This window comes from Myxocyprinus asiaticus, chromosome 17, assembly GCF_019703515.2.
Source record: "Myxocyprinus asiaticus isolate MX2 ecotype Aquarium Trade chromosome 17, UBuf_Myxa_2, whole genome shotgun sequence".
In the NCBI taxonomy this organism is placed as follows: domain Eukaryota; kingdom Metazoa; phylum Chordata; class Actinopteri; order Cypriniformes; family Catostomidae; genus Myxocyprinus; species Myxocyprinus asiaticus.
Window position 1 is genome coordinate 49,267,913 of NC_059360.1, and position 21,075 is coordinate 49,288,987.

Sequence of the window (21,075 nt, forward strand, 5' to 3'; positions counted from 1 at the left end):
TATCGGCCGATTTATCGTCCTCGGCGTATATTGGTCGACCACTATTTACGACCACTTAGACTTATCGAATCAAGCCCATTTATTTATGAATTTATTTTATGTTCAGATGGCAAATGGAGGAAAAGTCACCAAGTCTTGCACTGCTCAGATAAAGGAAACCATTTTTATTAAATGAGGAAAATTTATCTCGGTCAAAAATGACCGAATACCATAGCTGGGTTAAGAGACATTTAAGACTTTAAGAAATGGTCCTTTACAACTCAAAATTGAATTTTACATTTGATTTGTCAGAGTGAGACATTATACATCCAATGTCTGTCATGTTTTCTTACCTGCCAAATCTCTGCTGTTGTTTCTGAAACAAAACTGAGACGAGATTTCTGTGTCCACAGCTCCTTGAACTTAAGTCTAAACTCATGAAGATTTCTGTGAGGAAACAAGACAAATATGAAAGAACAAAAAATGTCCTGCTGTGTTTTATGCTGTAAACAGGTACTTTAAATGTATCTCAACTGTAATCTAATGACTGTATGTCATCTTCACTGTCTTCACCAGTGCTGTCTGAATCCATATTAAAGCATTGATCAGATATCTGAAAGCATCAGATGACAGAGAAATCAGCTGTGTCTTGTGTTGACTACAGTCTTTATTCTGTGATCAATGAAGACGCAACACTCACTCTTCATAACGACTCTGAAGAAGATTCTTCACCAAAGGAAACAGATCCACACAGAAGCTGACTGTCATGTGAGCCGCTTCTTCCTGAAGACTGCTGAGAAATTAGATCTTTTATTACATGTTCAGACATAAAAACAACAGTTTTTGTGATTTACCTTCTAGTCAATACAGGTAAACAGCTGACCAGCACACTGATGTCCTGCAGTCTGGAGAGGTGAATTACTGAATAAATGACTGAATTATACAACGAGTCGTGGCCATATTGAGTCTCAGATTTCTTCCGTAAAGAACTTCCAGCATTGAATTATGATCTTTAGATATCTGCACAAGTAAAAGAGGCAAATAAATGTATTTCCACATTGTGACAGGACAAACATCTGAAGCTTTAAATATGATGTTTGTATTTAACATCTGAAAAAAAGCTCCAGTCTCTGACGCTCGTGTCCATCATGCTGTCATGAGATGCATTCTGAAGGAACTGTACTGAGTCTTCTTTTATCATTTCTGGTGCTTCATGATTCCCACTGAAAGATGAGAGTCTCCTGTGACCGCCTGAACTCACCATGACATGATGTGTTTTTCTCTTACAGACACGACTCTATTCAAACGTCCATTAGCACAGTGACTGACCGCATGTCTGAGATACACAGAATTAATCAGAAGTTTCATCAGTACTGAAGCTCTTCTGTTCTGTAAGATTTCTGAATGTGAATAAGTCTCACCTCCTTTTATTTGTCTGTTTCTTTTTGTTACATTCTACCTGGAAAATGAACATACTTGATGTAAATATAAACCTGTAAACTTATGACGATGTCATGAAAGATCAAATGACACACACACACACTCACAAAATGAGAATATAATTTGATTGGAGTGACATGAGTTTATTGGACTCCCATTTATGCATATTATGTTTATTTCAGGGTCCACACTGCATGGAAAACATGGAAGTATCAGGGAATTTTAATATGATTTCCAGGCCTAGAAATGTCATAAAAAATATGTAAATATCTACTTATAGTTAATATAAAGTCCATTTTTTCTAGTTGCACTTAGCCCTAAAATATTTAATTGCTAGAAATGGCTGTTTGTGAGTGTGTGCAATTTCTATTAAATTATTTTTAATAATCATAATTGTGAATGATTGGAAAAGTCACAGAAATTAATTGGTCAATGGTGTGCAGGCTCCCCATGGTCATGGAAAAGCTAGAATTTAAAAATGGTGTTTTCTAGGCCTGGAAAAGTCATGGAAATTTCTGTAGTGAATGTACATTTTTCTAGTTTTGCTTTAATGTATTTTATCAGCTAGATATTGCTCTTGTACACTATGTAGGGCATACTTACTACAAAATTGTATGATTTAATTAATATTTAAATGATTAATCAGTGCCGATAGTTGCTTTTTGTAACTATCGGTTATCGGCAAAAAATCTATGCCGATAGTTTATTATTATTATATTATTATTATTCCTACAATATTAAAGCAGCCTCTAGAAGTGAAATAAAAACAATCACTGACACCTTGTGGGGATTTGTTATATCTAAATCTTTCATCTTCACTTCAATGCATATATTGTTATTTTGATTAGATAAATCAACAAGTGTTCTAAATTGAAGTGAGAGCATGCAAAGATTATTCACAATTTCTTGTGAATACTAATAAAAAATGTCACCTAGTGATATATAAAATCCTTCATCTGGTGAATATTGGCTGCAAAAGCTTAATTTAGTAAATACTTAAATATAGAGCATTCTAACTAAGCCAATTCTCCGTCATTTCAAAATAAGAGAAATAATTATGTCTATTTCGGGCTTGTTTATTGTTAAAAGTCCTTCATTTTTCTGGCTATAGGGTTAAAAACTATCGACCGATTAATCGGTTATTGGCCTATTCGACCACCTTAGTTATCGGTATCAGCAAAATCCACTAACGGTCGACCTCTATCAGTAGATCGCTAAATAAATAAATAAATAAATATCAGATAAATGTATTTCATTTTAGCACTAGTTTGCGTCCGTTTTCATTTTAGAATTCTCTTCTTAAGTCAAATCAAATCAAATAAAAAAAAACCACCAAAGTCCTGGTGGTGGCTTAGTGACTCGCCTCAATCCGGGTGGCAGAGGACGAATCTCAGTTGCCTCCACGTCTGAGACGTCAATCCGCGCATCTTATCACGTGGCTTGTTGAGCGCGTTACCGCGCATGTGGAGGCTTCACGCTATTCTCTGCAGCATCCACGCACAACTCACCACGCGCCCCACCGAGAGCGAGAACCACATTATAGCGACCACGAGGAGGTTACCCCATGTGACTCTACCCTCCCTAGCAACCGGGCCAATTTGGTTGCTTAGGAGACCTGGCTGGAGTCACTCAGCACACCCTGGATTCAAACTCGAGACTCCAGGTGTGATAGTCAGCGTCAATACTCGCTGAGATACCCAGACCCCTCCAAAATCAGAGTGATGTCCTATTTTTGATTTTTTTAGTTGGTTCTTTTTAATTAATTGATCAAAACGGTTCACAAATCGGTCCAAATGATAAATTAGCAAAATCAAAATTATTTTTTAAATTCTATATCCATTTCCCTAATCACAAAGGCTGGAAAACTCCTGGAAATTCCATGGTCATAATGGTGTGGGAACTCTGTCATTTGCTTTATGTGAGTTTGTACCTTGTCAGTGTGGTTTACTGATGAGAACTGAACTCTGTATTTGTGTTTCACTGATCAGATCTTCAGAGGACTTGGGTTAGTCTTCATACTGCTGTGAACTGTTCTCATGTGCCATTAGAGGTCAGTATTGCACTCTTCAAAGCAGTGAACATTTATTGTTCTTCATTTATACTCACATGTTCATTCATGATACAGAGAGACAAGGAAATAAAAACGTGCACTTAAATGCAGCATTGTGTTTGTGCAGCACCTGCTTTTTTAATGGAAAAAAATTATTTATTTATTTATTGCCAGGATATAAACAAAAAATTATACATAAAAAGTGCAAGTGTACAGACTTATATTATTATGTTTTCAATACTTAATAAAACAATTGAAAGAGGTAGCACAGGTTTAAGAGCTTTGGTGTTCTTTGAAGGTGGCTTTAATGTATGTATTGTTTGACTTCTTTTTCAAATAAAATAAATAATGGCTTTTTGATTACTGAATTTACTCCGGTGAGTGTGAAATGTTGCAATAAAAGGTAATCATAAAATACTCATTCTTTTTTGTTTTCTTTTTTGACTTAAAAAAAAATAATAAATACGACACATCCTGAAATTACATTGCAAATTTTAATTTTAATTGGATAATTTTACGCAATTCTATCCACTGCACATGCGCAACTGAGTTCAAAATCGTAACAATGACGTCAGCGCCCACGTGATCATGCGCGCAGGTCATCTGACGTAAACAAACAGATCATGTGATCATTTCGCTGACGCGCTAACTTTAACTAGTTAAACTTCTCTACTGTAAACAATAACAGGTTTGTCAGTTATAGTGATCGTTAAAACTATCGATGATTTATTTGATCAAAGTGTGTTATTAGTGTGTTATTAGTGTGTTAGTTGAACTCTCTTGTGTTTCTGTTCAATAACAAACTCCTGCTGGTTTACTGAGTGCATTATTAGTTATTTAGTGTTTATTTGGGTGTTTATATGAGTGTTTAATTATCTACAGTAAGTGTTTATTTAGAGATGAATTTGTGTTTAATTACAGGTCTATTTGGGTGTAAATGTAGGTGTTTATTTATCTGTTTAAATGTTCGTTTGGGTTGTTTTTGCTTTGTGTATTAGTGTACTTTTTAAATATTAAACATATTAGTGTCATTGTGAGTCTCTCATTTACTGAACTGACTCAATTTTAACAGGTGATTAAATATGATGATAAAATTACATTTTTGATAAATATGATGGAATAACAGGATCCTGTGGATTTCACTATGAAATGACACACTGTAACTGAGCTATTAATAACTTGATGAAACATATTCAAGCGTGCTAAAGGAACTTTAAGGAAGTAGTGTGGCAGATAATGTGAAAGTGTTCACTCTGGATTTATTCAGCGCATCTCACATCAGCGTTCAGTTTCCTCTTATGTAGATCAGTTCAACAGAAGGGTCAAAGTATCACACTAATGTTCCTGTACTCATGTGATAGATCATGAGACTGTGTCTGTCTGATCTATCACACAGACAGGTGAAGAATACAGGAGTCATGGCGTCTGTGGGTCTTCTGTGCGTCTGTGCTTTCATCTCTGCTGCTTCCTGTGTGACAACGATAGGAACTCAACCTGAGCAGGTGCACATCTCATATCCAGGTGAGACTTGAATATAGATGCAAACATATTCATCGAAATGATCATTTGCATTAAATAAAGATTACGTATGAGGTTAGTATAGAAAGGTGCAAGAGTTGATTGGTCAGGCAAACTATAAATGTCCTAGTCATATTTTACTCCAAAATCAAAAGAAAGAGGAAATTGTTTTGCAAATAGAAAATGAAGCCACACATTTTTTACTTCTCAATTCTTATTACTGGTCATTATGATTTTCTCATAACTGCAGTGTGAAAAAAAATGATGTATGATTTAAATTCTAAAGTATTTATACATCATATTAGTACTTCTTCTGCCTCTCATTGTCATGTAAAAAATGATTGTAATCATACAGTTTCAGTAGTGAGTATCATCATTGAAAAAAGTGGGAAGTAAAATAACACGTCTTGACATGTTACGGTAATGAGAATTAAGGGATAAAATGCATTTCCATGTCCTGAAAATAATGTAACAATGCAAAAATTAGGGGGCCTGGGTATCTCAGTGAGTATTGACGCTGACTATCACACCTGGAGTCACGAGTTTGAATCCAGGGCGTGCTGAGTGACTCCAGCCAGGTCTCCCAAGCAACCAAATTGGCCCGGTTGCTAGGGAGGGTAGAGTCACATGGGGTAACCACCTTGTGGTCGTGATTAGTGGTTCTCGCTCTCAGTGGGGCGTGTGGTAAGTTGTGCGTGGATCATGGAGAGTAGCATCAGTCTCCACATACTGTGAGTCTCCGCGGTGTCATGCACAACGAGTGACATGATAAGATGCACGGATTGACGGTCTCAGAAGCGGAGGCAACTGAGACTTGTCCTCCACCACCCGGATTGAAGTGAGAAACAGCGCCACCACGAGGACCTACTAAGTAGTGGGAATTGGGCATTCCAAATTGGAAAAAAATGTAAATATAAAACAATGCAAAAATTATAATAGTCCTAAATGTAGGGTTTAGGATATTTTTTTGACAGGTTTTCGTGATAATTTTTTATTTTTATTTGCAAGAGCTTTAAATTGATTTCATTAGGTTGAAAAACAAAAAACAGATTACTTGTCATTGTTAATACAACCACAGGATACAAAAACATGTCCTGGGCTCAAATGTTAATTATTGTGTTATGTAACTGTAAAATTCTCAGCAGATCGTGCCATTGTTGAGGTGTTTGTTGTTAGAAACATGTCTGCATTTTACTGGTAAATTATATGGAAGAGTTGATTTGTCAGTGTATTTATAACACCGGTAATAAAGTGTCTTTCCTCAGGTGTAATAAAATCTATGGTGGTCACATGGTTGACCTGTAATGATACAGACAGTGTTGTTGAATTCAGTGTGTGGGGTGAAAAGCTCTTCAGTCACACAGTAAAGGGAAACTCTTCTGTATTCACTGACGGAGGTCCAGAGAAGCGGAAGATGTTCATTCACCGCGTCACACTGACTGACCTGAAACCTGCCGCTGCATACGGTAAACTACAACACATGTGTTTTTATTCAATGAGATCAAACACTGAACCTCAGGTGACTCCAGATGTATTGAAAGTGATTTGTGTGTTTCAGTGTATCACTGTGGCAGTGAGGCCGGTTGGAGTGACATCTTTTATTTCACGTCTCTGAATGAGAGTTCGACTTTCAGTCCCAGATTCGCTCTGTTTGGTGACATGGGGAATGAAAACGCACAATCACTGAGTCGACTGCAGAAAGAGACTCAGATCGGCATGTATGACGTCATTCTGCACATCGGTGAGAATAGAAACATCCAAAATGCTGAAATCATTAGAGAAAGACTTACGTGTGTGTGTGTGTGTGTGTGTGTGTATAAAAGTGACACTTTACCATGTACTGTCAAATAATGTCTTATTACAGTTATTAACACGTTATTTATTAAAGTGGAACTTGGACACTATAATGTAATATGACCATTATGATAACTACACTTTTTAATTGTATTTTTTTACAAAAAGCAATTAAGACCATCATCCAGTAAACGTTGTCTAGTTTTGTATGATGTGTTTGTTCTGGCTGTAGTTTTAATGTTAGAGAGCTAGTGTTACTGCATGTTGTGAATCTGCATTACAGCATGTTGTTGTTTTCACAGGTGATTTTGCATATGACATGCATGAGGTAAGATTCACCATCACTGTCAGGTTATTAAATTGAATACAAAATATCTAGATACATATATAAGATTCAGTATGTGATTTCAGGTAATGTTTATTTTGGATTCCTGTTACTTGAGTCGACGCACCGGCCGGGTACAGAAGGAGTGGCTAATACTATCTGGACAGGCCGACCAATGCTACCGTATCCAGATAGTACTTTAATTACTCTCTATAGTTTCCTATGTACTCCTAATTGAAGTAATATTACAGTAATCAAAGGTAACGACTAACACTATTTAGACAGGTCGATCAGCGTTCTGATGTTCTGAATAATGATTATATTTCGTCCCTACAGTCCTTATCTGCATACAGGAGGTCGGCACGCCCCCAGAATTGGTCAGAATTCCTCTAAATTCTCAAAACTGTGTTATCATGTATTTTACAGTTGTGGTAATGAGTCACACTGAGACCTTTTCAATGATATGAAACATGAATAGCCAGACAGATAATTAGACATTTGTTTCCTAAAAGATTTAAGTGTGTTTTAAGGTGATTTTGAGCTGAGAAGGACATTAGGGGGGACGAGGAGAGAGAACACATGTGGAAAGACAACAATGAGGCAGTTCTTGCTCAGTTGGGTGTGAGATTATACGTTTGCTCTTTGCATCCCAGGGGACTTCTGCCCTTTAAATGCAAACACCTTGACAACCCCGTCTTACAAGTTATTTATTTTTCTCTAGCGAATCACAGTGATATGGAAGCACATGTCCGCCACATAAAAAAAAATGTGCTGTGGTAAATCCAAATTATGAGATGCTAAGTCATAATTATAAGATAAAAAGTCAGAATTATGTGATTAAAAGTCAAAAGTTTGAGATAAGTAATAATTATAAGATCAACAGTTATTTTTATAAGATATTAAGTCATGACTTTGTATCTCATAATTGTGATTAACAAAATCATGTTTCTATTTTATTTTCTGTGACAGAAAATGGCTTCCATACTGAGCTGTTAATGGTGACTCTTCTGTCTGCAAATGTGCAAGTTAAAAAAATCAACTCATGTTAAAAATATGCACATGGTGTTCCTCATAATTTTGAACAAAATGTCCAATGTTTCCCAAAAACATGACAATCAGAGACGACCACAAAAACTTCCCAGTACAACCAGTTCTGCTTGTTGAACTGTCAAACTCGATTCCACCAGTGACCAGATGCTTCAATACACACACACAGACACACACACTCACACAGACACACACAACCACACACACAACACACACACATCACACAGACACACACTCACACACACTATCACATCACATCACACACACACACACACACTCACACAGACACACAGACAACCACACACACAACACACACACATCACACACTCACACAGACACACACTCTCTCACACACACTCACACAGACACACACAACCACACACACAACACACACATATCACACACTCACACAGACACACACTCTCTCACACACACTCACACAGACACACAGACAACCACACACACAACACACACACATCACACACTCACACAGACACACACTCTCTCACACACACTCACACAGACACACAGACAACCACACACACACACACACACACTCACTCACACAGACACACACTCTCACACACACACACACACACACACACACACTCACACATGTTGGTGCAGCTATCATTATGAGGACTCTCCATAGACATAATGATTTTTATACTGTACAAACTATAGATTCTATCCCCTAACCCTAACCTTACCCCTAAACCTAACCCTCACAAAAAACTTTCTGCATTTTTACATTTTCAATAAAACATCGTTTAGTATGTTTTTTAACTGATTTGAATTATGGGGACACTAGAAATTTTCTCATAAACCACATTTATAACATAATACCCTTGTAATTACCAGTTTATAACCTAAAAAAAGTCCTCGTAAACCACTTAAACCTGCCCACTCACATAGACACTCACACACACACACACACACACACACATACACACACTCACACACACTATCACATCACATCACACACACACACACACACTCACACACACATACACACACACACTCACTCACACACAGATCTGTCTGAAAACCCAACTAATCTCAACAGCCCCTCACAAAATACTTCCAAACCGATTGGTTTTGAGTTCAGTGTGATTTTATGTGCACGGATCATTTCAGTTGTGTTTGTGTCTTCAGTGTTCACCTCATCAAAACACTGTTAATCAATCCTGAGACTAATATTTTTACCATTAATGACTACTGCAGGATTTAAGCTGTTGACCATACTTAACACAAAAGCATTACATTGCATTTCGATTTCACAATCACTACTGTTTTTAATCACATACATTGTGTGTGTTTGTGTGTTTAATCAGGACAATGGCAAGATCGGTGACGAGTTTATGAGACAGATTCAGTCCATCGCTGCTTACACACCTTATATGACGTGTCCAGGAAACCACGAGTGGGCTTAGTGAGTGTTATCAACCTGTTGTTAACCTGTTATTAACCTTAACCAGTTCTGCACTGGAGTGTATTTAAAGCTGCGGTGTGTCATTTCTGCACCACAAGCGGCTTCAAACTGAACGGCAAAATAATGATCGTGTTCAAATAGGTTTCCCAGACCCTCCTACAGCCTCTTCTGTCCCGCCCCCATCTGAACAGTTAGTCCCGCCCCAAACGCACACCATTGGTTGAGTCAGAAGAATGTTTGGAAAGCATCACGGTGTTGACACTCTTCAGGAAGTCAAATGTGAACATTAAACTGAGATACCAGAAAGTATTTGAAACTTCTAAACTTCACACACAGCAGCTTATAAGTTGATCTCTCAACAGGTCCGTCACTAAGAGATTTTTGCCTGAGCATAAATTAATATTCAGGGCAGAATCAAAATGGTTTCTTGTATCAAACTATTTTACCGTCTGCTGTTACTGTCTGGACAAGACATAGTTGGTAAAAGATCTTTTCCACAGCGAAGATTCAGAACATTTTTGGGAAACTTTTCATGATGTGAGTCATTTCAATCGTGTGTCTGGATTCACTCAATGAGCAGAGCCAAAATAAACAGAGACGTGAAAGAAACGGACCACTGACTACAGTACTGAGATGATCACTGGAGAGAGAGATTGCAGTAGCACTATTAATAATATTCAAGAATTCACATAATGAAGAAAGTAAAAGTCAAGTAAACAAAAAATGGGAAAAATCACATTCACTTAAATTGACAGAATGTTCCCATGAGCTAAGACAGAGTCTTTCTAGCAAGTCAGTCCACTGTCGGTATTTCCAGTCATGCCAGTGCAGCTCCTGTCTACTTGAATGGAGAAAGACCGAAATCTCTAAAACGGTTGGTCAAGATTACGATCAAAAAACATATTTCAAATAGGCAGTAAACTCTGACAACACTGGAATCATAAATTGTGCTTCTTTACCTCATATTACACTAAAAAAAAAACACATTTTCCCGGCTCGTATAGCTAATGCGCATGCACATTCTAGAGCTGATTGACAGCTGATGTCCGTATCTAAAAGGTGATTGGCACTTTTAACTGTAAGGCGGGACTTCCTTTCTACTTTGGTTGACCGTTGGGCGCTCAGAGCTCATTGGTTGAGCGTTCCAATTTCTCCCATTCATTTGAACAGAAGTGGCCCGTCTCTGCTAAATAATCTCTGGCTAAGACTGTTCAAACTCCAAATGTCAAAATTTCAAATGTAAACAAACCAACACCAGGATTAAAGGGACAGTTCACCCAAAATTTAAAATTCTCTCATGATTTACTCACCCTTATGCCATCCCAGATGTGTATGACTAACTTTGTTCTGCTGAATACAAACAAATATATTTCATCTCTGTAGGTCCATACAATACCAGTGAATGGGTACCAACATTTTGAAGCTCCAAAAAGCACATAAAGGCAGTGTAAAAGTAATCCATAAGACTCCAGTGGTTTAATCCATGTCTTCTGAAGTGATATGATAGGTGTGAGTGAGAAACAGATCCATATTTAAGTCCTTTTTTACTACAAATTCTCCTTCCTGCCTAGTAGGTGGCAATATGAACAAAGAATGCCAATGGCCAAAGACAAAAGAAGAAAATTATAAAGTGAAAATGGAGATTGATTGTATAAAAGGACTTCACTGATTCTCACCCACACTTATGTTGCCTAGAAAAATGTCAAAGCATGCAACGCCAAGCTACATGCTAAAACATGCTAGCAACTTCTAGCTACATGCTAAAACATGCTAGCAACTTCTAGCAACTTCTGGCTACATGTTGAAACATGCCTCATTACAACGTTTTACTCCTAATGAAATTTAATTTTTAAATATATGTATAAAATGTATCACTCACATAAGATGAAGACTCCATATTAGTAATCTTATAAAAAAAAATTATTCAGCATGGACAGAGTCTGTCTGTTTGTCTGACTATCTATCTGTCTTTTTATTAACGAGGGGGTACGGAACAATGATTAAAAAGGAAAATGTAAAATGTCATTTCAAGTCAGAAAAGTTGCAGACCCCTGCTGTACATTATTTAATGATTATTTCAAAAGCTTTGCAATATAAACATCATAAAGTATGTACATACAATAATATGGTAGCCTATCATACATGTTTTTGTATGCATAAAAAGCAACACTCAATTTTATCCAATGTGTAACAAAGGTCCTGTCTCCGTCTCTCTACCCACCGAAAGTTGTTGAAAACCCCTGGTCTATTGTTTTATCCAGCCAACTTTTTAGATTATCCAAAAACATTAGGCAAAATTACCATCCAGTCAGTCAATTCATTTTATGCTGAACTGTTTCCACACAAAAGCAGTTTATGCAGTGGTCTGAGGCTTCTTCTCTATTCACTTTCATTCAAACAGCTCTTCTTGTTGACTGTTTGTCTTGTTGAAGATGGTGCCGCGGTTGATGTATCCGAACCAGCCGAATGAAGCAGCTACGTATGTATATCTATGGCTGGAAATGCCTAGCTACATGCTAGCAGCGCCTGGAAACATGCTAACAACACCTAATAACATGCTAGCAATGCCTAGACACATGCAAGCAACTCCTAGCAATATGCTAGCAACACCTAGCTACATGTTAAAACATGCTAGCAACATAATAGCAATGCCTATCAAGATGCTAGCAACCCCTTGCTACATGATAAATCATGTTAGCAACATGATAGCAATGCCTAGAAACATACTAGAACATGTTAACATCACCTAGCAAAATGCCTGCAATGCCTAGCTACATGTTAAAACATGTTAGAAACTACTAGCAACACCTAGCTACATGCTATAACATGTTAGGCATATGCTAGCAATGCCTAGCTACATGTTAAATGATAGCAATGCCTAGTAACATGCTAGAAACACATAGCTACATAGTAAAACATGTTAGGCACATGCTAGCTACATGTTAAAACATGATAGCAATGTCTTGCAACATGTTAGAACATGCTATCATCACCTAGCAACATGCTAGCAATACCTAGCTACATGCTATAACATGCTAGAATCTATCTATCTGTCTGTCTGACTGTTGAGCCTGTAAAACATTCAAACTTTTCAAATTAAATTATTTTTTACTTTCAGGCAAGGCTATGTCAAGCCAACATCAGTGTTTCTTTACAAACTTTTCTATCAAATTTATATTACAATAAAGCACATTTCCCCCAAATTTGCATTGTGATGCAAAAAATTATTTGTATGTACTGCCTTTATGTTGATCTAACTTTAAAATCACTGTAGTACCATAATAGAGCCTAGAAACATACTAGAACATGTTAACATCACCTAGCAAAATGCCTGCAATGCCTAGCTACATGTTAAAACATGTTAGAAACTACTAGCAACACCTAGCTACATGCTATAACATGTTAGGCATATGCTAGCAATGCCTAGCTACATGTTAAATTATAGCAATGCCTAGTAACATGCTAGAAACACATAGCTACATAGTAAAACATGTTAGGCACATGCTAGCTACATGTTAAAACACGATAGCAATGTCTTGCAACATGTTAGAACATGCTATCATCACCTAGCAACATGCTAGCAATACCTAGCTACATGCTATAACATGCTAGAATTCAAACTTTTCAAATTAATTTATTTTTAACTTTCAGGCAAGGCTATGTCAAGCCAACATCAGTGTTTCTTTACAAACTTTTCTATCAAATTTATATTACAATAAAGGACATTTCCCCCAAATTTGCATTGTGATGCAAAAAATTATTTGTATGTACTGCCTTTATGTTGATCTAACTTTAAAATCACTGTAGTACCATAATAGAGTTAAAAAAAAATAAAAAATTACAGAAATAAGAATAACTGTTAAGAATTGTTGCAGTGAGCATTAACACTGGCATGTCCCATTTGATTTTGTGCTGCACGTGCTGTCCAGGAATTAGGAACAAGAGGGCATATATACACAAGGGCTAACAAGACTAAGAGGAACACCTGTGATACAATTAGGGCAAGGAACTGAAGACAGAGACAATGGAGGGAAACAAAGGAACTTTCAAACTAAGGGTCCTTAGGAGGGAAACACAGTGACGTGACAAACACATCTGTGGGTCATTTTGCTTCACCTTAATATACATTTTGGTATATTTTATGTTATCACTGTGCAATACAGTTCTATTGATTAACATTAAAAAATGCATTCCTATATTAACTGTGTATTATCACATTGAGAATCAATGCATGCATCCAAAAGCTGGAAAATTTTGCTTTCAGAGGCTTTATATGGAGTTAGGATGAAAATAAGGTGCATTTCAAACTGTTCTGAGACCAGTGCAGACAGACAGCACACTGGAGGTTAAGTCATTCACTAAATAGGGAGCAAGGGAGCATCCTATAGCTCTCTATGCAGTTAAGTACATTCACTCCTAAAATCTGATCAAAAGTTCAGTTTCAGGCTGCAGATGATGTTTTTTTAGGAAAACTTTTTGCTCTAGAAAAAAAAAAGTTGCTTGTTTATTAGATGCTACTAGTTACAAATCAAAAAGGGAAATGGAAAATGCACACACTCGGGTCTCAGCAGGATTAAGAAAGTTTGTAGGATAACAGTATGTTGGCTTCGTTAAGCCAACATAATAAAGATTCAGCATACCAACTGACAGCAGTATTGTAGTTTAGCAACTGCATTATGCTGTATGTCCTCTTAAGTGAATAATGTACCACAAACATATGAACACATTATAGATGGAATGTAAACATTACAAACTGACCCTTACCGCAAAATAAATAAATAAAAATTGCTGGAACAACATAACAGTTATAACAAAATGTCTCATATGTCTCATATTCTAGCCAAGATCAAATTTTGACCTTTGTGTCAGTGGGCAGCAGTTATTATATGGTGTTTATGTGTGCAGTTTCTCTGATAAACACTAGAGGGGAGTACAGACATGTGGATTCACTGTCAGTATCAGCTGTAGACACAAACACAGGGATGATAATGAGATGTAGATGGGTAAATGTCATTGTTGTGGGTGTGGATACAGAATCTGTCCTTGTTTGTATTGAAAAAGTTTGGTTATGCAGTAAACATCTGCAGACATGATGTCTGAGTTATTGTCATCAGTCAAGTCTTTTTTATTTGTATAGCGCCTTTCACAACACGCATCGTTTCAAAGCAGCTTTACAGGAAATCATGCATTAACAGAAAATGAAACTGTAAACTATAAAGTCTTAGAGTCATCATTGTGTAGTTTGATTAAATATGATTTTAAATTGTGTATAAATATAAATAATAATTGTATTTAGACCCCCAGTGAGTAAGCTGAAGTTGACTGTGGTAAGGAACACAAAACTTCATAAGATGTTCGTTAATGGAGAAAAATTATCTTGAGAGAAACCAGACTCACTGTGGGGGCCAGTTCCCCTCTGACTAACATCATGAATATAATGACAATATTACTTATTTATGTGCAGTGCAAATCATGGTTTTAAATTAGTAAACTAAGTAAGATTTTGTATGAACTGTAAGATTAATGACTAATGTCTCTGAAGTTCATCCTGGATTAACTGCAGAAGTTCATATAGATGCATTGTCCTTTGTTAGTTGGCTGATGAAGGGTTTTATTGGCAATTAATTGATAGTTTATGTATTCCATTATAAGAGTGTAGTCCATCATTAGACCGAGGTGATGCAGGCAGAGATCAATGAGGTGCATCGCAGTTCAACCGGCAGGTCATTTCGGTGAGGTCCATCCTAAGTCCAAGGTTCAGGCAGTGGCATATGAAGTATCCCATGTCTTACAGTTGGAGTTGGCATCAGTTCATCCTCTGAAGTCCATCGTAATAGACTGAAGTGATGTCTGGTTGGCACCGGCTGCATTTAGTCATCATCACTCAGAGACACATAGCAGTGGAGTCCAACACCAAGCAGGAACAGAGCTGGATCTGGCAGGATCTGGTAATAGATATAGATATGAATCCTGAGGTTGAGACAGGGAAACAAATAGAATAATATTAGCGTAGATGCCATTCAATTGTATGCAGAGTTATAGATCATGATAGATGTTGTCTGGTTCCGGCAGACCTAACTAAAGCAGCCTAATTGTGAGTTGAAGGATAAATGAGGTGTATATCTGGCTAAATAGATGAGTCTTTAGTCTAGACTTAAACTGAGTGAGTGTGTCTGCATCTCGAACAGTGTTAGGGAGACTATTCCATAGTTTAGGAGCCAAATAGGAAAATGATCTACCTCCTTTTGTAGATTTTGATATTCTAGGAACTATTAACAGGCCAGAATATTGCGATCGTAATGGACGTGATGGAATATAGCGTGAAAGAAGGTCACTTAAGTACTGCGGAGCTAAACCATTCAAAGCTTTGTATGTAGTTAACAAAATGTTAAATGTAACAATAATAAAATGGGGCTAATATGATCATATTTCTTGGTTCTCGTCAGCACTCTGGCTGCTGCATTTTCAACCAATTGAAGTTTATTTATTGATCTTGCTGGACATCCTCCCAGTAATGCATTACAATAATCTAGACTGAGGTCATGAACGCATAAATTCATTTTTCTGCATCAGCAACAGAGAGCATGTGTCATAGCCTTGTCCTTATGACCTTCCGGACATCCATATCAGCATGACAGATACTCAGATACTTAAACTTTGACCCACCGCTCCCTACACTGACTGTGATTAACCTGAATTTAGGCCCCTGCTGTTTAAAGACACGTCCATATCTCATCTGATACTCACCATTTCATTTCATTTATTTAAAATTTGACAAGGCAGGATATAGCAGCACATAACAGCAATCAATATCATAAACAAAAACATAGAATTAAGAGCATAAAACCCTAAATAAATATGTCATTTATAAAACAATTTAAGAGCATGAGGAATAGCATAAGGAATAAAGGAAAGTTCATGTCTTTTGGTTCTAATCGTGGGCACTACATGTTCCATGCACCACCGAAGTGAATAAGTAGATGTTGAGGCTGCAGGCAAAAAAAAAAACTGTGCAGAGGGGATGAACTGTCTTTGAGGATGTTAGTGAGGGTGCGCAGGGTGGCCTCATCACACCTTTTACTCGGTGATGGAAGAGAAGAAGACGGAATGCTGATGATCCTGCAGCATCGTTTTTGAACCCTCTCCAGTTCCTCTGAGAGGCCTTCTGTCAGCCCACCCGAAACTGGACTGGCATACTCAAGGATTGGCCATATGACGGTCAGATATATTTGTTTTGTAAGTGTACAGCACTTTGGTACACTTCGTGGTTTTTTAAAGTGCTCTATAAATACATTTTGATTGATTGATTGATTGGTTTTAAAACATTGCATGGGAGACCAGCTCTTTTGGCAACACAGAGGTAATGGATTCTTGGCCGTGTCTTTAAGAGCATATAATTAATATGGGCATCCCATGACAAGTCAGATGATATCTGAACTCCAAGCACTTTAAATGAGGAGACTACTGATGTTTAGTCCAGAAATTGTAGGAGATGGAGGAGAGAGGATGTTATCCTTTCTCCTGGCAGTAATTACCATATCCATGGTCTTATTTCCATTCATTGCCAGTGAAAACTCCTGTCCCCATATAACCACTGAATCCAAGGCCTTCTGAGTCAGACCAGGCAAGGACCCCATCAGGAGCTCCGTGAATGTAAGATCGTCAGCATAGTTCACAGGGATAACAGAAGGAGGCAGACGTGAGTCCAGACTGTTTATACAGATGACAAAGAGCAGTGGGGACAGTACCCCACCCCTGGGACACCAGCTGGAATTGCACAGGGATTGGACACACAGGAGCCCCACTGCACCCTTTGGTCTCTGTCACTCAGGTAGCTCCTCACAATGAGCCAAAAGGTCATCTGACATACATGTCAGCCAGTGTATGAAGCAACTGACAGTGTTTTATTATGTTAAAAGCATGGGAGAAATCAACAAAAACAGCATGAATGTCCATTTTTGGGGTTGTTATTGAGTGCTTCGTGCCAGCATTGTAGGATCTGAATCAAAGCCATGACAGTTGATCTATTAGCCATAAAGCCATGTTGTGATGGGGCAATCTTGAACATTGTACCCTCCAGAAGGGCATCCCTTAGGATCCCTTCATACACTTTACCAACACAGCTGACTAATGAAATTTGATGATAGTCTGCTGGAAAACTGGGCTTCGCTTTTTTGGGAACAGCTTTGACCAAAGCTTCTTTCCATTGGCTTGGAAAAATGTTATGTTGAATACAAGTATTAAAAACATCACATAACACAGGCGCCAGTTCTTCATGAAAAGTCTTTAAAACCCAAGAAGGAATTCCATCAGGACCAGCTGCCTTCCCTGCACTGATTTTACATTGATACTCAGAAGAGGTATTGTACCATTTGACAGCTTATGAGTAACATCCTCCTCAGATGGAATAATGTGATCCACTTGGTTGCATACTGAAGCAAAATGCTTGGCCAGAGTATCACAATCACGCTGCAGGGAGTTGGAGTCTTGTGGTGCCACAACTCGCCTATCATCCTCCATCCCCATTAGTGCCTTCATAGACTTGAACCATTGTTTTGAATTAGAGCAATGCAACTCCTCCACCTCGTTCTTGTAGTATCGCTGCTTGGCAATCTTGATTTTTTTTGCAATACTTGATTTTAAGTTTCTGTAGGTAGTTTCGTCACCAGACCAAAATGCATGCTGTCTCTCTTTTATCAAATCTTTAATTTGTACAGTCATCCAAGGCGTGTCATTGTTAGTAATTGAAACTCTCTTTAGTGGGACGGCTTTATCCAAAATATACCCAATAATGGAAGTGAAGGCACTGACCTTGGCCTCAGGGTCAGTGACCTCATAAATGTAGGTAAAGTCAGTAGTGTTCATAAGAAGGCCCGGTTGCCTCTTTGCCTCATTACTCATGTTTATGAGCCAAATTTATAATTGTGTCCATTTCAAATGTTTTAGGATGATGTTTAAGGGATAGTTCACCCAGAAATGATAATTCTCTTATTGTTTACTCACCCTTATGTCATCTCAAACTCTTATGTCTGTCTTTCTTCTGCAGAACTCAGTTATTTTGATGGAGATATGAGGTGTTTTTCATTACACAGTGCATCATAACAGTTCAGATAAATAGAAAATTATATTCATTGCATACGCTTAAATATTTATACACTGTGTTCCATATAAAACATTCAGAAAAAGCTTTAGCTTTCAGAAAATTACAATTCTTACCTGCTCATCTAGAATGCCTGTCTCCTTTCCTCACCATGAAAAAAGTTACTGATAATTTCTATGGACGCCTTTAACATCTTCACTGACTCCACATATGACTTATGTGATATACTGTATATCATGTTTTCTAAAGTTCTGTGCGGGTAACAGACCGAAATTGCACATGTTGTCAGCCACTGACTGTGTCATGTGAGACACAATATTTTATTCCTGCAGGGGGCGCTTGATGCTCTGAAAACTGAATCATCCATGCATCTGCATTTAAATATCCGAAAAAAAATTTGTATCCATTTGGAGACATTTAAGAGTAGCAGGTACCATGTGACACTGCTATCTATGCTAGAGGGGGATTGCACGACACTAGTTGGGCGATAACCAACTCCTACAATGAAGGGGGGGACTTCAGTTTTTTGTCTGAAAATTACAAACCACTGACAGACTCACAGTCATGCAATTTGCAAGGTATCTCATACTAAATTCTTTTCGACATTGATAAAAAATATATGGACAAGGAGAGATGCCTGATTGAGGGGGAATCACCCCCTCCCCCCCTCCTCCCCAATTCTACGCCAATTATTAAACCACTGGACCCTATTGACTATAGACAAAAACACCTAAAATCTCCATCAAAATATCTCCGTTTGAGTAACGCAGAATAAAGTCATACGAGTTTGAGTAAATGATGAGTTGAATGAATTATCATTTTTGATGAACTCTATTCCTTTGACACTTACTATTCCTTAATAAGTCAAATGTTTAATGTTAAACTAAAAGTTTTGAATGGCTTGTGAATGTTCTTGATGTAATACGACTTGCATGATTTTCTGTGTTTTTGCAGCAACTTCTCACACTACAGGAACCGGTTCAGTATGCCGGGACACACGGAGAATCTCTGGTACAGGTACGAGAACAACACTTCCAACTCTTCTCTGTATATGTCGAAATTCTGAACAAAAGAATGGTTGTCTGCTTGATCCAAACAAACATCTGTTTTGTTTTTTCTTGTGGTGAAAATGACATTTGTTTTTGACTGTGTTTGAAGCTGGAACGTCGGCCCCGTTCATATCATCTCATTCTCCACGGAAGTGTATTTCTATCTGGAATACGGCCTAGATTTGCTCTTCAGACAGTACGAGTGGCTCCAAAAAGATCTTGAGGTACAAAGAAATAAAATGAGGTACCAGAATCCATCACATGACATGATGCAGTTGAGCTGGAGGATATTATGGTCAACTGAACACAATTGAACTAAATCATCTGAAACACCATTTGATCTTCTCAGACTCTTGGTCACTGGTGGGTTGATATTGTGTTGTGTGTTTTTGGTATTCAGGAAGCCAACAGGCCTGAGAACAGAGCGTTACGCCCGTGGATCATCACGATGGCACACAGACCCATGTACTGTTCCAACGATGATGATGACGACTGCACACACTTTCAGAGCTATGTGAGCACCTGTTTTATACACTGGAAGTTGTGCTGATGAATGAATTAAATGAGCTAAATTAATTGATGATTTATTGAATTAAGTTGGGATGAATTTCAGATCTCGCCACAGATTCTAACATCTATATTTTCTTTTTCATACGACTTGCAAAAATGTGAATTTTTTGGCTGCCACCCGCAATATTTCACACTCAAATTTAAAAGCTCACCATTCATACATACTGTGGAATAATTGCAAAAAAAAAAAAAAATCAAATTTTTCAGAGAACCGCCCAAATAAATTAAAAAGACTCAAATTTGTGTGTTTATAATCTTTTTTTTTTTTTTTTGTAAGCATGTAATTCTGGTTCTTTTCACTCTACCTCACTTTCAAAAGTCTCATGTTATTCCACTAGATGGCAGCAAACACTAGAAAAAAGATTTGTTTCTCTATCACATTCCATTACAATATACAGATCTGAAATGCAGGTGGCGCTCTAACGCATTTTAGCCCTCACAGATGTGCTCGTCCATAGACATTCAGTCTAATTTTCAGTTCATGCACCACCCTCATTGTTTCATTGAATATCTCAGCCTCTGAGTGGACTACAAGCTCAATCTAGGTGTCATTAGAAATCTGAGATCCTCCCCTTTGATATACAACATTTTATCAATAGTCAAAAACGTCTTTTTCTGATGATTTGTTTTGCATTCTTTTCCTTCTGGATGGGATATTTTGTTCTGGACATCTAAGATATAACATTGGATTATTCAGCCATACAAGCTCACAGACAAGTAAACAATGGCTCATTTTTTAGAGAACTTCCTATGGTAAAAGCAGATATTTGG

At 37.6% G+C, this 21,075-nt stretch overlaps 1 protein-coding gene across 7 annotated transcripts in view; it reads left to right on the top strand.

The window, feature by feature from the left end:
* The first annotated feature begins 4,032 nt into the window (after positions 1–4,032).
* Positions 4,033–21,075, top strand: part of acp7 (acid phosphatase 7, tartrate resistant (putative)) — an 84,265-nt gene continuing 67,222 nt past the window's right edge. For 3 of the 7 annotated variants that reach the window (XM_051722889.1, XM_051722888.1, XM_051722890.1), the window contains exons 1-9: positions 4,080–4,157; positions 4,831–4,990; positions 6,253–6,453; positions 6,546–6,728; positions 7,084–7,109; positions 9,488–9,585; positions 19,640–19,702; positions 19,844–19,978; positions 20,135–20,248. In XM_051722889.1, coding sequence (XP_051578849.1) covers positions 4,834–4,990; positions 6,253–6,453; positions 6,546–6,728; positions 7,084–7,109; positions 9,488–9,585; positions 19,640–19,702; positions 19,844–19,978; positions 20,135–20,248 — 977 coding nt within the window. In that variant the 5' untranslated portion in view covers positions 4,080–4,157; positions 4,831–4,833. Of the gene's footprint in view, positions 4,158–4,830; positions 4,991–6,252; positions 6,454–6,545; positions 6,729–7,083; positions 7,110–9,487; positions 9,586–19,639; positions 19,703–19,843; positions 19,979–20,134; positions 20,249–21,075 lie in introns of all 7 variants that reach the window. The other 4 variants (XM_051722886.1, XM_051722884.1, XM_051722887.1 and 1 more) reach the window with 2 other exon arrangements.